The 17,513-nt window shown below is 34.7% G+C and overlaps 1 protein-coding gene across 6 annotated transcripts in view; it reads left to right on the plus strand.

The window, feature by feature from the left end:
- The window catches only part of MEF2A (myocyte enhancer factor 2A), a 156,062-nt gene that overhangs the window by 85,020 nt on the left and 53,529 nt on the right, over window positions 1-17,513 (plus strand). For all 6 annotated transcript variants that reach the window (XM_021711796.1, XM_021711795.1, XM_008056976.2 and 3 more), the window contains one exon: window positions 495-698. In XM_021711796.1, the coding sequence (XP_021567471.1) occupies window positions 495-698 (204 nt within the window). The remainder of the gene's footprint in view (window positions 1-494; window positions 699-17,513) is intronic.

Raw genomic sequence — 17,513 nt, forward strand, 5'->3', positions numbered from 1 at the left:
GAGAGACACCTCTTATCAACAAGGGTGCCTGAATGAAGCATATTTGTATACCTAACCCTTAACTATACCCCACAATATCATAATACAAAATATTGATTATATAAAATATATAAATAAATAATATAAAATCTGGGTGATGCTGGATTACCGGGGGTGGGATTTGGGGTTTCTGATGTCAACAGTTTTAAGATGAAAGATAAGGAAACACTGGTTACCTGTTTCCTTCTCTAATTCTGTGTGTTCTGTAGTGAAGTGGCAACCAAGGGTAAGGGACTACTTCCCCAGGAGACAGCTCTGTCAGAACCCTTGGATACAAAACAGATGTAGGACTGTAGCAAAATAGGGGAAGGGGAGGCTCATGTGATGCATGAAGCTAGGAACCATTTCCATCTTTGAAATCTGGCTCAGTACTAAAAGAAGACTCATCTTCAAATAACCTATATTCAGGTACTGCTAATGCTTTTAATACAAATACACTTTTTTTCTTTGTTTAGGTCACTTTTACCAAGAGAAAGTTTGGATTAATGAAGAAAGCCTATGAACTTAGTGTGCTCTGTGACTGTGAAATAGCACTCATCATTTTCAACAGCTCTAACAAACTGTTTCAGTATGCCAGCACTGATATGGACAAAGTTCTTCTCAAGTATACAGAATATAATGAACCTCATGAAAGCAGAACCAACTCGGATATTGTTGAGGTAACATATCTATCTAGTAATGTGTGTGCAAATCAAATTTTTCGTTTCATAGCATTCATTAACTATCAGATTGATTTTTACATCTAAAGCATAAACCAGGTATAGATGTCTTTTCTCTGAATCATTTCTTAGAAGTGTCTATATGGTGGTCCACTTGTGTTAAAACATCATACTCATTTAAACAAAGTAAACTAGGTTGTTTTACCATATACATGAGCATAGTCTAACATTTTCTTCTGTGATTACTTATTTTGCGTGAGCTTTAAAATTAATACTATAAGAAACTACCAGTTTTACACAGTATAGAGTTACAGTTTTAATTTGTTTTAATCATTTCATGATGTCAGTGGTGACTAACAACTTTAAACACTAGTGAAAGTGAAGAAAATTATCTAACTAATATTTGTTTGTTAATCGTGCTTTAGTTAGGGGGAAGTCCTCGTTTTCTTTATCTGCTGCCTATTTGATATTGCTCATAGTTCTACCAACCTAATTACGTGGGGGGAAAAAAGGAATTTTAACGGTTTCTTATATTCAGAAATCATGTTATAAAATAAAATCTTCAAAAAGGAGATCAATATGCTTCCGCCTTTGCTCCTATGTATAAAAATCTTTAAAAGATAACTCTTCTATGTATATTTCTAGTAGCATTTTAAATTAGCTTCATAGTAACTTTGTTATTTTTTGTTTATTTTTAGTTTTTTTTATTCAAAAGAAGGTTTTTATTACTTGAAAAATATATATGTATGCATATATACTTTAGTTTGTAATATGAGAAAAATATTTCATTAAATTAGGTACTTCCTTGGTTGAAACTGTGTGAAGGTGATGCATAACTAACTAGAAAAAAGTCCCAGTCTAGATTTTAACTCTAATAATTGGAATTAAGATAAATTTATCTTAATTTAACTATTTTGTTTGATAGGAATCAAATTTATTCATCTCCACAGGTTATGTTATAGTTCTGAAAATGCATTTTAAATCTGCCATATATTTCTTTGCCTTAGTTGTTCCTTTTTGGACAGTGATTGATTTGTTTTGTTACTATAAAAAAACTTCGACTTTCATTTTAAAAACAACTTTTATTATTTTTTAACCACTAATTGGTTCTTTCGAATGAGACGTAAAAGTGTAGCATAATTATAGTTAGGATTCATCTCTGCTTGACTTATCCACACTTTTATTTAAGGTGGTCACTGCTGTGAACTTCTCCTTGCCTTGTGTATTATGTTGGTCATGTTAATTAAACTGCATGGTTACATCTTTAGCCAAACCCCTTGAGTCAGTTATGTTAATGTCATTTGTAAAATATTTTATCTTACAGCATTTATGGCATATCCTATCACTTATTTATAACATGAACTATATAGTAGATTCTTTCCCTATTATAAATTATGGATGCATTTTGTATTTTAATTTTTTAAATTAGGGGATCATTGGTAAGTTTGAAAGTGACTTCATAACTAGACTTTCTTGAAATGGAAAATATCCCTGCTATGTTTAACTTCTTATTTTAAAAATTTCTATATTTTATCAAAAGCTCCATTGCCTTAATTCAAAGAAATTGAGTTGACTTTGATAGTGTCAGCAAATAGGTATGCTAGCCAGTTTCCTTATAGCGACAACCACCTACTTAAGCCTAACCACTCTATTCTTTCATTGTAGCAGTTGTTCTTGGCCCCGGGGAGTTGAGGGTACTTCGCACAACCTAAAGCTTACTTAGAGAATATAAAGAATGTAGTCTGACTTAATCCTCACAGAATTTTCAAAATACCTCAGTCTTCATATCTATTTTGGTCAACAGTTAAAGTGTAAGAGAGTAAATCCAACATTTTCTTTTAGCAGTCTCTTATATTACAGTCTTATTCGGTATGAAGGAAAACTTTTGCAGCTCAATGAATTTTGGAATTTTGTTATTTCTTTTTAATTGCATTTTTGAGACAAAAGCTAACATGAATCTTATCAATAGTTCTGTATGAGAAGTTCTGAATTACACAAATAGGTACAGTGGATAGAAGACACATTAGATTATAAGGGATTAATTTGTTATGGCGGGATAAATTACAAGGCTTAGTTCACATTTCTTACATATTAAAGTCTTACTGCGTTAACCTTCATTATAATACAGTGGCTGTTAAACTTGTAAGATAGACCTTCTTTCACATATGAAGATGATGCAACTATATCCTCACTGATAGTACACACACATACATGAGTTCTTTTTAACCAGTGGTGGTAATGGCTTATACTGATGCATCTGTAAGGATTTTTGTGGACTAATCTAAGTGTACAGGGTAACAGTAATGACAGATACTTACATATAGCTTCCTGTGGGCCAGACACTTTCTAAGTGCTTTACAAGTATTTCCATTAAGGCTATTTTTAGAATACTGTTACAAGTATTTTTTCCTTTTTCATATAGTTTCCTTCAGGCAGTTGTAATGCAGCAAACTTTTTGATGCCCATTTACTCATTTGACATAAATATTTGAGGGGCTTCCATGTGCTGTGAGCTTTGCAAGGTGATGTTATTTAGAGACTTCTTTTTTTTTTGAGTTGGAGTCTCACTCTGTCACCCAGGCAGGAGTGCAGTGGCACACTCGCAGACACCCCAGTATTGACCTGTTGGGCTCCGGCGGATCCTTCCGCCTCAGCCTTCCAAGTAGCCGGAACTGCAGGCATGCGCTACCATACCCAGCTAATTTTTGGTTTGTTGTAGAGATGAAGTTTCGCCAAGTTGCCTGGGCTGGTCTCAAATCCGTGGGCTCAGGCCATCCCCTTACTTCGGCCTCCCAAAGTACTGAGATGACAGGTTGAGTCATTAAGCCCAGCCTAGAGACTTCTATTTCAGACCACAAGAATATTCTTCCAACCTATAGTTTTGTAAATCACTGAGATACACTTTCACCAACTGAGGGTTTCTTCAGTAGATAAATAGATGGAGGGATGGATAGATAGATAGATAGCCAGACTGGGGATGTTGGCTCACACCTGTAATTTCAACACTTTGGGAGGCTGAGGCAAGAGGATTGCTTGAATCCAGGAGTTCAAGATGAGCCTGGACAACATAGCAAAACCTCGTCTCTACAAAGAAAAAAAAAAAAAAAAATATATATATATATATATTCATTTATATATAGAAATTTTCTTTTATATTTAGAAGTTTAGAAGTTTATATATATATGTATAAACTTCTAGTAAGTTGGTGATGTGGTTCTGGACTCCCTGGCCATCTCATGTAGCTGAGAATATCAGGTGTAAACAGAAGCATAAACAGCTAAAATTAATCCACTTTAGAGTGTTTTCATATGTAATATGGTCAACAGTGACACAAACTCTGAAAACTTTGTGAACAACTTTCATAAGGCGGCTTCTAATCTGACTTTACCTATTTCTTGTTGCATATATGTCAGTCTTTAAAATCAAGATTTTACTTTCCCTATATTGCTAAAATATGCTTTAACAGAGTCTTGAGTATATTAATATAGAGTCTTCAGTACATGTATTTCTACTCTTTTGTATTCAATACACAATGAAGATGTACTGTGAAGAGAAGGATGGGTGCACTGTGCTGTACACCACACCTGCACAGTCTGTAACACAAGAATTGCATGTATTGTGTCTGTGGAGCTAGATCTAGTATGTTTTCTGGTAGCACTATAAAATTAATATAGTGTATTAAAAGTAGTTGGTATTTGAATATTATTGATTATAAACAGGTAGACATGGTGATCATATTTATGTTTCGGTTATATTTAAACACATACTGTAAACCCATCTATTTTTGCTCTCTTATTTCATATTGTCTATGTTTTAAAACTAATTTATTAAAATTTTGATCAATTTTTAAAATTCTTATTAGAGCTGATAACATTTTAAAAATTATTTCTATGTAGCTTTATTATTTTAATTAGCAACACTTAAATATTTTAAAATTGCATTTAGGTATTTTAAATTAAGATCTGCAATATCTTGAGGATGTTTATATCTCTTACACTAAGAAAGCTGAATACATGAAAATGGAAACTTACACATTAGTAAATTAGAGGATTGCCATTACGGTTAGCTTTGTGAGAAACTCCATAACTCAAATTCTTTGAAATAAAGTGTATCACTGCTGCGTTTAAAATGACATTCATGGCCGGGCTCGGTGGCTCAGCCTGTAATCCCAGCACTTTGGGAGGCTGAGGCGAGTGGATTGCTTGAGCCCGTGGGTTTGAGACCCACCTGTGCAACTTGGTGAGACTCATCTCTACAGTAAATTTTAAAAAAATTAGCTGGGCGTGGTAGTGCACACCTGTAGTCTAGCTCCTTGAAAGGCTGAGACAGAAGGATCATCAGATCCCAGCAGGTCAAGGCTGTGGTGGCTGGGAGCATGCCACTGCATTCCAGTCTGGGTGACAGAGTGAGACTTCAACTCAAAAAAAAAAAAAAAAAAATGACATTCAAAAATGTTTACACACCGCTTTTCGGGAATATTTTTTAATTTTCCTTATTTCTTTAGGTAATATTCCACAAAGACTGTCATCAAAGACACAATTTTTATCTTTTCATGTTATTAAGCACTGATACAAAAACAGGTGGCCGACTTTTAGTTTGGTCTTATAAAATGTAATAGTTTAATTTTAATATTACAGTAAGTCCTCTACATACAAACCTTAAAATTGTGAACTTTCAAAGACATAAACGTGTGTTCACATGTGCAGTCACATAAGTTAATTCACATGTCTGACTGTAATACTGTATTTCCAAGGTACTGTATTGTAAGATTTAAAATGTTTATATTTTATATTTATTTGTTTTTTTATATATTATGTGAAAAGTATTGTAAACCTATTACATTACATTAATATATAGCCAATTGTGTTAGTTGGGTACCTAGGCTAACTTTGTGGTACTTTTATTTTTTGAGTTGGATTCTCACTCTGTCGCCCAGGCTGGAGTGCAATAGCACGCTTATGGCCACCCCTGTGTTGATTCACTGGGCTCAGGCGATCCTTCTGCCTCAGCCTTTCAAGTAGTCAGAACTACAGGTGTGTGCTACCGCGCCTGGCTAATTTTTTGATTTATTGTAGAGATGAGGTCTCACCAAGTTGCCCAGGCTGGTCTCAAACCCATGGGCTCATGCAGTTCTCTCACCTTGGCATCTCAAAGTGCTGGGATTACAGGCTTGAGCCACTGCACCCAGCCACTTTGTTGTACTTACAAGCAAATTGGATGTAAGAACACACTCTTAGGATGGAACTAGTTCATATGTAGGGGACTTACTGTACAAAGAAAATGTTACAGCCCTGAAGTTTATTTTTCAGTAAAATTAAGATTAAAAAATTATGAACTGTATTATGTAATTTTACAAGAAATATTAGATATGTCCTAGAGTGCAGGAAACTAGGGATTAAAATACTAATAAAATCAGTTGCCATTTTTCATACATGTGCATATGTGTATAAATTGAATTTATACTAAATAAAAGCCTGGAAACAATAGAGGCTTTGGAGTTCTGCAGTCAAAATAAAAATTGTGCTAGAAGTCAGTGGGGATTTTAATAGCTGCTACATGAGAAACACCTGAGATTACCTTTGTATCTATGTTTTTCCCTCTCATTTCATAGGGATATTTGAAATATTAAATATTCCTGCTCAGAATATTTTAAAAATAGATGTGACTTGGTAACATTGGAGAACATATAGTAAATTGTTTATGTGGCAGTTCAGGTCATCATGCTGTCATTTAAGGATGTAGGTAGGTACAGGAGCCATGGCCATTTCTCCCTCTTGTTAATATCTTGTGAACTATTCCCAAAGATAAATCTTTTTTCACCACAAGGATACTATAGTACTTAAAAAAAAAAATTCCATTTGTGTTATCTCATTTGATCTTCATATTCAAGTTAAGCTTTTTTAGAAATAGAAATTGGGACTTACGTTAAAATGATTTTCCCAAAGTCATGTAGCAATTACAGTGACAGAACTAGAACACAGGTCTCTGATATTTCGTTTCCCTTTGCTCCTTAATTTAATAAATTCATTGGGGCTCTGGAGTATTTCACCATAAATAAATAAGATTTTATACATATGCCAATAAAGCACAACATGTAGCAGTAGCATCCATGACTAAGGTTTCCTTAATAATGAACAGAAAATTAGTAAGGATAATTGCAGTAAGAATAATGGACATTTATTAAGCATGTAATGTGGCCTAGTACTCTTCTAGTGACTTTATTTGTATTATCTGATAAAATCTGTGTAATCATTCCCATTCCACAGTTGAGGCAGTTGAAGCATAGTGATAAATGAAATCAGATGATGGTAATTTGGATTCTGAAGGAAGAGAAAGCCTACTTATTTGAGTCTTTATAATCCTTGCTTATTTCTAAATTACAATGTAATTTGGAAATAACATTTTTAAGGAAGGTAGGGAATCAATATAAGATTCATCTATCAATCAGAAAATAAAAGCAAATGGTAGTAAAAGTGATCATGCCAGGGATACATGACTTAAAATCAGTGGTTCTCAAAATACGTGGTACCCTGACCAGCAGCATCAACATCACCGAGCATTTTTTAGATATGCAAGTTCTTGGACCCTACCCCAGACCTACTGATTCTGCAGTTTTTGAGATGAAGCCTAAGCAATCTTGAGTTAACTTGCCCTGCATGCATTTGTAGACTAAAAGCTTCGAGTTAATAGCCAACCTCTTGGGAGCATTTACCCAACTTTTAAAATATTTTTATCCACAAAATATCCCTGAATAATTTCAAACAGTGAGCAATCACAAATTGTAATTTCTAAAAACCTTCTAAAAAGCAATTCAAAATAGTATGCCAGTATTGGTGTGATCTGCACCTAGGAAACATTATCTTTTTTTTTCCTTTCCTTTTCTTTCCTTCTTTCTTTCTTTGTTTCTTTCTTTGTTTCTTTCTCTCTTTCTTTCTTTCATTCTCTCTCTCTTTTTTTTTTTTTGAGACAGGATCTCTGTTGACATGACTGGAGTGCAGTGGCACAGTCATGGCTTACTTCAGCCTCCAACTTCTGGGCTCAAGCGATCCTCCCACATCAGCCTCCTGAGTAGCTGGGACTGCAGGCATGTCACCATACCTGACTAATTTTTAAATACATTGTTTTTGTAGGACAAGGTCTCACAATGTTGCCCAAGCTGATCTTGAACTCCTGAGCTCAAGTAATTCTCCTACTTTGGCCTACCTAAGTGCTGAGATTGAGTCACCATACCTGGCCTACGAAACACATTTCTAATGAGTTACATTTCAGCTCAATTCTGCATGGTTATAAGAGCTTGTCTGAGTGTAGTTCTTTTGAGGGTGCTTCTTTGAGAAGTGTAATTGGAATAGATGGGGGATGGAATTTGGTTCCTCAGTGAGCAAAAAAAAAAAAAGCTAAATGACTTATCTCCTGAGATCATCTAGTGCTGACCTGACAGAGGAGGCATTATTATACTCAGATTTTCTAACAGTATTACAATGGCCTCATAGAGGCTTTTTGAGCCAATCTTTTTTTTTCTCTTCCCATGTTACAGATGAGGAATGAAACAGACAGGGAATGTTTAAGAGGCTTGCCTAATGTTTTACAGGGCTGCAGTGGAGCGGCAGGGAAAGGGAAAAAATAATGAGGCATCTGAAGACAAGACAAAGCTTCCCTCCACCTCCAGTCCCCTGCCCTGCTCTTTTATTCCTAACAGAGCCTGAAGCAGCAGGATGATGATTCATTCACAGGGTGAGGCACACAATCCTCATGGCCCTCCTCCTCTTCCCACATGTCACTGCACCATCAACCTCACACAGCAATCACCCTAGCTCTTGCAATTTCAGTTTTACTCTTTTTATTTTGCTATGTATTTGAGTATTATTTATCATACAATTATTGGTTTTTGTTTATGTGCTTTTTATAAGGAATTATGCATCTCTAACTATGGTTTTTCTTGTTTTGAGGTCATATTTTTCTTCATGAGCTATTGATGTTGATATATAAATGAGAGTTCATGGGGGAGACGGGTGATATATATCATTTTGCACATATAACTCAATTTCTTATGGTTGATAAATACCTGTGTGTCCTTTTATGTCATATATGTCAGGGGTTAGGTATTTTAGTACTTACCATCAGATAAAGTGTTCTTTTTTCTCTGACAGTTCTTTGATAAGTTGGTCAAATTTTTAAACAACGAGAAAGGGAAATGAAGGGGATTGGGAGAGTAGTCAGAGAACACTTCCTCTGGAATTAACACCATCATCAGAGTCCTTTAAAGGATATGGTAGATTGGGTAGAAGAAAGATGTTCTAGGTCAAGGGGCATCTTATGTGAAAATAGGAAATGAGACACCACAGTTAGTGTATGAAGTTGAAATCAGCTAAGTATAGCTGTAGTATAGTGGGTGAAGAGGGGAAATTGCTGAGACCTGAGAAGTAAACCAGATTCTCATGAATCTCTAAGGTTCTTTACTGTACCCTGAAGGTTTGGATAAAATAGTTGTCTAGGTTTTACTCTTTCATTTCCCAAACAATAAATTGTGTTAGAAGTGCAAGTAATTTTTGAAAGGGATTAAAGATAAATGGAGAGAAAAGGAGTAAAATATTAAATGCAATATGTTATTTCTACCTTTTTAATTTTTTGTACTGCTATTTATTATACTGTGTACCAGGCATTGCGCTACACACTAGGAATATAGTAGTAACTGACCATATAGCTGCCTTTTTCCTAACAAAATATGTGTTGACCATTTTATTATCTTGCTGCAGAAGTACACTTCAAGACCTTAGAATGCCAAGATTTTGATGTTTCCTATCAAATATAAATTGTTCGGCAAGTAAATATTTATAATGCTATTAGAACTAGAAGATCTTTTAGAGCAAAACATGCTAGGTACTTACCATATTTGTCACTTACCATGTGTACTGTGTGTGTCTGTAAAGAAAGGTATAATATAAATGGTATTTCAGGTCTCTTATTTAAAGATGGCTAATGCAGGCATGCGGTTTTTTGAAACCTGACACTTCAAACGTATAATTTAAAATTAGGGAGACAGCTGTATAGTTTTCGTATTTATTTTGAAGTTATTTTTGTGGCTCAGTTTTGAGAGAGACTATCTAGGTATCTGGGTTCTAACAGAAAGAATGGCATCTTTGCATAGATTAGTCATACTCTACCTTTTAATTTACAGTTATGCAATCAGTATTGTACCTGTAAAAATTTCCACATGATAGCATGAATTATATTTTAGAAAGTTAGACATACCTTTAAAATAAATACAAATAAAAAGAAAACTAGGCACACCTTATAATTTTGAAGGTTTTTATGTAGTTGGTTGATTTATAACTTCCAACGTGTGCTTTAATAATTGTATATGCTAAGGGTATTCTATGAAGAAAATTATTATATATTTAGGGAATTGATATGTGATTGTTTCTTTACTCAAAGAATATTTCTGATAGTTCACAGTTTTAATTCATTAGCAATAAAACATCAGAAGATAAACCTTCCATATTGTTTTTAAACTGTTAGCAATTTTTAAAACTTGGTAAATAGGCTACATACATCAGCTTTCTAGAACTAACCAAAACTTGATATTATGTGTGTTGGAATTTATCGCTTGTAATTCAGTGAAGAGTTTTTTTTTTTTTGGCATGTTTTGTTTTTATAGAAATTTTCAAGTAACTGGCTTGTTATTTTGTGCTAATTTCTGGGCTTAAGTTATTTCCAGAATCTATCTTGGAAACTTTAAAAATCTTTATGTTCTGAAAAAGGAAATAGCAACTGGTATTTGTACAGGAATTTTACAGAATAGCTTGCTTTTTTTCTGCCACCAGTGTTCATATAGGATTATCCCATAATATTATATAATTAAAGTTCATTTATTGCTTTTTTCCACATTTGTATAGTTTAAGTTTTTTAAAAAAATGTTCAGTAATCTGGGGTATAACAAATCTACTAGTTGTGTTCTGTAGAACAGTAGAAAATAACATTTTGGGTGGGCATTTAGGCATTTTGTGAAAGGTATTTGATATTAGACTTTCAAATTCTATTTGATGTGTCACTTACTAGTAATTCAAACTAAAGTTATTTGTTTAGTATTCTAACCAGCATATATTGACTATATTAATCATTTATTTGTTGAATGCTTCACTGTACCAGGTTATGAAGCTCAGTGTTTAATAGAGCAGAGAGAGCTGTATTAAAGTTCTAAATCTCATGGGTGTTAATAATCAATTAAAATAATGTTATGTGAAAGCATTTTGAAAATGATACCTATAGTTAAAAAAAAAAAAGAAAGAAAGAAAATGATACCATATTGGCTAGGTTGCTTCTGGTTGCAAACAACAGAAGACTCATGGCTGAAACTAGTCTAAAAAATAGGGGTATTTGTTATGTCTCATAACAAAAAATCCAGCATTGTGGTAGAGATTGGGCTCTGTTGCAGTGGGTTACAGGTCTCTGCCTTTGCCCATGCATCAGCTTTGTCCTCACACTGGCTTTTTCATGTTAGTAAAATGACAGTGGCTGTTCCAGGCCTTATATCTGCACATAACATCATGCAAAGCTATGCTATCTAATGGAACTTTTTGTGACGATGGAAATTTTCCATAGCTGTGCTATGCAGTGTAGTGGCTATTAGTCACTTGTAACTGTTGAGCACTTGAAATGTGGCTAGTGCAACTGAGAAACTGAGTTTTTAATCTTTTTTAATTTTATTTTAAGTAACCATATGTGGCTAGTGTCTATGATATTAAGCTCCAATCTAAGGCAGAGATCAATTGTGTCCCAGAATTCCTAGCAAAATTGTCTAAAAATTGATTGTACTGGCTTAGATCACTTGCCTTTCCATCTCCCATTCCCAAAACCTTAGCGTAGTGGTGGGAAGGGATGGAATGTCGTGATTGGCTTATTCTAGCCAGAAGTTTCACCTTGGAAATTTACTCTAGGGATAGACATGTAGCTCAGTAGAACACAATAAAGAGCTCAGAAATGCACATACATATATAGTCAATTGTGCCCAGGTAAATCTTTGAGAAAAGGAAACTCTTTCCAACAAATAGTGCTGGAAAAACTGGATATTTACATTAAAAAAAAAATAAGCCTCAGTATTTACCCTACATCATACACAAAAGTTTTTGTGTGGAATAAAGTATTTGTGTAGGAGAGTAATATAAGTTAAGGAAGAGACAAATTGGGTATAGTTGATAAAGAATCTTGAATACCCAGCTGTGACATTTAATATTTACCCTGTGGGCATTTAACAGCCTTTGGAGAAGTGTTTAAAACTTTAGGTAAAACTTCTTTGGAGAAGAATTCATTGCTACAGGAAATAATCTGGCAGCAGATAATCAGTATTTTAAAGAAGTTTGCAGCTTTTAAAAATGAACTAAATTATCTCATCTGTTAATTGTGATAGGCTTTTAGTAGTGTTGAGCTTTGTATGAAAAGGAATGCTATTCCATTTGGTTTGAATGGGGAGTGGAGACTAAAGTAGTGGTTGAGGCTGTGTTTTAAAGACTATAATATATTGACACATCACACTGATTTGTAGAAATTTGTAGAAATTTGATTTGTAGAAAATTTAAGAGCACATTATCTGCAAAAAAGGAAATATTTATAAATGACTAATGTTATGAAAGGGGTTTGTGTGTTACAAAAAGGTAAGGAAACTGATCTACTTCTCTGCTTCATTTAATTGATGAGGAAGCTGGGTTCAAAGAAAGTAAAGAAAGACTGCAGACCCTTGGGGGCAAAGACTTTGCTAAGGAACATTAGTATTTTTCACACTATTCAATCAAGATCCAGGACATAGCTTAATAATGACCTCTAAAATTGAACTAAAGGTAGTATTGCTTGCTTCAGTGTTAACTCATGATCCTCTAAATTAAAACTTCATTAAATGTTATATAAAGTATTTTTAAGTGGAAGGAAAGCTTAAGAATGTAGGAGAGGTTATTTTTATTCTGTAATATTGGAAATGATGACTTTATTTCCTTACTTCCCTTCCTCCACATCTACTCCCAATATTATCACTTCCAACCATTGGAGAAGTAAACGTGCTTTAAAAAGATAAGTCGAGAGGCTTCTGCTGTATTACAGTTTATGCTTTCCTGGAGAACCTCGCAAACTGCACAACCCATGCTGCTTTGTGTTTTGAGCACTAACACAATAACTGGGGAAATAGCTTGAACTATTTGGTGAGGCAACTTAGTGTGGGTATGACCCAACTATGGTGGGTACGAAAAAATGCACAAAATTACTTGAATAGAAGTGCTATCAACACCTAAATTAGGACGGAGCTAGTGGGGAATAGGACAATGGAGATGGCAGTGTAGCAGTGACCCCGTGGGGGTTGCCATTTAAATGGTTGTGGAAAATAGTATAACTGGTGACAAGACCAGGGTTATCCCTCTGAAGCCCTGCTTTTAAATTTTCATATACTACAGATAAATGCTCCCGCTGTCAATGTAGCAGACAAGCTGAGGGCTTTTTTCCTTTCCTCCGAAAGGTTATAATGCTATTTCCACTTTTCTGCTCCTCTTGCTTAGGAAAAAAATCACCAACTGAATGAAAGTGACTTCTTCATTATACTGACATCATTCCTTATTACCAGTTGCATATGAGGAGATTTGTATTCCAAAATACAATGTAGTCGAGCAGACTATTGTTTAATTATACAAGATTTTTTCTTTCTTAAAAGATAGCATTCATCAGTTTATGTTCATCTGAATAAATAGCTGCTGTATAAAAGAAAATTATACAGAGAGGGGAAGTTGTATTATTTTTCTGAGTTTTTTTTCCTTTTTTCATAGGTTCTGTTGGGTTTGTTTTACATGATTCTATTCACTGGCAATCTTGATAAACCTGGATATAGTGTTCTATAGGTATGGATTCCAATGTGATAATTACTCATGATCATAATATACATTTCCAAAGCTTTTAGTAACCTGCATAAAGTAATTTCACAATACCTGGTATCTTTATAAATCATTGCTCCAGATACCCTTCACGGTCATGTGAAATTGAATGCATATTGTAATCACATATTGAAATATGGTCGGCATTAACTCTTTATGTTATTTTTAAATGAGTTATAATACCCATACCATAAAATTCACCAGTGTAAATTATACATTTCATTGGTTTTTAGTATATTCACAAGTTTGTGCAACCATGAACACTATCTAATTCCAGAACATTTTCATTAACTGGATTAAAAAGAAATCCAGTTCCTATTAATAGTCACTTGCCTCCTTCTCCCCCCCCCATATCCTGGCAACTGTTAATATACTTTCTGTGTCTATGGACTTCCTGTTCCAGACATTTGATATGAATGGAATCATATAATATGTGGTATTTTGTCTGGCTTCTTTCACTTAGCACAATGTTTTCAATGTTCTCCCGTATTGTAACCTGTGTCTGTACTTCATTCTATGGCTAAATAGTATTAAGTTTAGAACTATGGAGCTTGTATACAAGTTTTTGTGTGGGCGTATGTTTTCATTTCTCTTGGATATCTAACTAGGAATGGAATTTCTTTGGTTTTATGGAAAGTTCTGTGTTTAAGTTTTGAGAACCTGCCAAACTCTTTTCTATATCTAACTTTAAGAAAAGTAGCAAACATCAGCAAAAAACAACTTTGTGGATATCATTAGAAAATGCTCAATTCATTTTCCTAAGAAAATTGATTTTTTAAAAAATTTCACTATTGTTGGGCCAGGTTACTTGAATCAGTTCTTCTGGTTCTGCTGACGATAACTAAAAATGCTAGATAAACTGTTTTAAAAAAATTCTTTACATTATCAAAGAGCTTTCTCTAGGAATTCACCAGGCCAAAATTTAAAAGAAGGGAAGAACATAAAGAAGTATGTAAACTCTGGCTACCCTGAATATTTGCTCTTATGGATAAAACAGTTGAGTCTAATAGACTCAGAATCAAGGGGAAAATTATCACTTCTAGGTTTATGAGCCTAATAGATTGCCCTTCCCCCCACAATCAAACTGAGGCCATAGGAAAATCCACTGCCTTCTTCTACCCCCAAAGGATTGCAAGGAGAGTTTCTTAGTGCTGAGCAGGTGGAAGAAAGAGGAGAACAAGAAAAGAAAGAGAACATATCTGAGAGTCTGTAAACCAAGTTACTAGCATTGTGTGGAATCACAGGCTAGCCATATAACACAAGTTCAAGAAAACTAGTGTCCCAGGTACCTGGAAGAAGCAAATTTATATCCCTTTTAAAGAAAGGCACCTTATTCTATGCATCAGAAATCTCTTTCAAATAACCTTTGAAAACCATTGAGCATCATACAAAAAACAAGCATACAAGAAAATAAGGCACAGTAAGCAAAGCACAGCAGGATACAGCAGAAAGTAACAGACAAATATTTCAGATGATGGTGTGATCATACATATAGAATAATTTCTCTTTTTGTGTTTTACAAAATAAAAAACAAGGTTGAAAATGTCTACGGAAACAGGAAATCATAAAAGGAATGACATAACAGATTTGAAAATAATTAAATATTTCTAGATATGAAAAAATTCAATAACCAAAATTAATTCACACAGTAGACATGGCAGAAGTAGTTTGGCCATAGAACTGAAAGATAGAAGAAGTAATCTAGAACTCAGTACAGAAGTAAAAAGATAGAAAATATCAAGAGAGGTTTAGAGGAAAGGAGGATTGTATTAGAAGTTCTAGCCTAAGTTTAATTGTCATTGCAGAAGGAAATAATTAGGCAGAAGCAGTATTTGAAAAGGTAATGACAACTTTATAGTATGTCTATAAATGTCTAGAAAGTCCACCATCCTTAATTTTAAGAAATCTAGCTGAATGCAGTGGCTCACACCTGCAATCCTAGAGTTTTTCAGGCTGAGGTGAGAGGATTGCTTGAGTTTGAGACCAGCCTAGGCAACATAGCGAGACTTTGTCTCTAAAAAATAAAAAAAATTAGCAAGGCTTGGTGATGCATGCTTGTAGCCCCAGCTACTCAGGAGGCTGAGGCAGATGGATTGCCTGAGCCCAGAAGATCAAGGCTGCGGTGAGCCGAGATCATGCCACTGCCCTCCAACCTGGATGACAGGTGAGACCCTGACTCAGAAAATAGCAAAAGCTCAACAGATCTCATATAGAGTAAATCTAATACAGTTTCACTTAGTGAAACTTTAAAAAACAAAGATAAGACAAACTTAAACCGGTTATCTTCAAAAGAGTGCTATTTCTAAACAACAACAAATGAAATCTGGAATCAGTGAAATGATAAATAATCTGGGAGAAGGGAAGTAGAATTCAACCTAGAATTCTATACCTTGAGAAAATTTCCTCAAGAGAGAAGGTAAAACACCTGTATATCAACTTTACAATCAAACTACCTTGTACTTTGAAAGAAGGGGCCAAGACCAAGTCAGGCTGCCATGGTAAGACAGCAATCTTCATGGAATGATTAAGTGATCTCTACAAGCTTCATGTGGACAATGTCTAGTTTATCGGTAAATATCAGATCCAAGTAGGGTACTCTTAATGCATTTTGTTCGGTGAAAGAAAAAGGCAAATTACGGTATTTATTCAATAATCAAAAAGAGAGGGATACTGAAGAACCAAGAGTCAGAACTTTTGAAGATACAATTTCCTGACTTCACAGTGCACTGAGAGTTAGCTTTGTCAAAGTATTCATTTGTGTGTGGGGATCTACAGCAGAGTTGCATTCTCCCTGGTGTCAAGTTGAGACTACCTGGTTACCCAGTATCTAGCTCCTGGACGACAAGGATCTCACAACTCTTGGGGTTGGAGGTTGGAGTGAAGAGAGGATGTACTATTACCATTCATTGGGATCTTTACCATCAGACCTAGAAGTATCAGAGAGCTGACTGGGTAAGACCTTAAAATTCAGCCAAGCTATGGTCTGAACACCACACACTTCTCACTGAGTAAGATAGAGGTGAGACTATAGAGGCCCTGGGAGAGAATCTGAAAACAATGCCTGTAACCACATACACAATAGATGCTATCTCTTCTCAGTGACAGAAGTGGTTCCTGATCACAGTCCTCTATCCTCCCTTTAGTTTCTTGACTGATTGATGCAGTCCATTCAACAGCTGAACTAAAATAGCATAGTGGAAAGAGACTTAGATTCTAGTCTTAGTTCTGCCATTTAATAGTTATGAGAAGAGGTGAACTGGGCGATGAGTATTTGGATCTCTTCTATTTAATAATCTCTTCTATAAGGGTAGAAGGTAAATTTGAGGATCACAAAATTACCATTTTTCTATTCAACAGCTATTTTACGATAATTTTTTGAGCACATGTAATCTCAGAATCCTACTATGCTCAATATTTCCAAAAAATATAATTTAACAAAGTACAATCATAAAGAAATAGAAAAGTTGAATAGTCTTATTGTCAAGTTTACCATAAAACTGCAAGTCCAGATGACTTTATAAGCAAGTACTGGCAGATTTTTAAAGACGAAATAATGCCAATATGTCACAGACTCTTTCAAAGAACAGCAGAAGAAGGAACTCTACTTTCTTCATTATCTAAAGCTAGCTTAACCTTGTTAGCAAACTCAGCAAGAAGAGTCCCAAACAGTAAAATTGGAAGCCATTCTCTCTGAACTCTTAAACAGAATTTTACTCTGCTTCTTTATGTTCACATCTTTTAATTGGAGACATTTTAATTTTCACAACAACTCATTTTCTCTCCTGCTTGGGCACAAAACTAGATTGTATCAGCCTCCTCATGGTTTAGAGTGGCCACTTGACTGAGTTCTGGTCTATGGAGTGCGAGTGGGAATGATGCATGCTGCTTCCAGCTGTGACTTGTAAGATAAT

The sequence above is a fragment of the Carlito syrichta genome, unplaced genomic scaffold, assembly GCF_000164805.1.
Source record: "Carlito syrichta isolate Samal-C Ts95f unplaced genomic scaffold, Tarsius_syrichta-2.0.1 Scaffold302587, whole genome shotgun sequence".
Classification (NCBI taxonomy): Eukaryota; Metazoa; Chordata; class Mammalia; order Primates; family Tarsiidae; genus Carlito; species Carlito syrichta.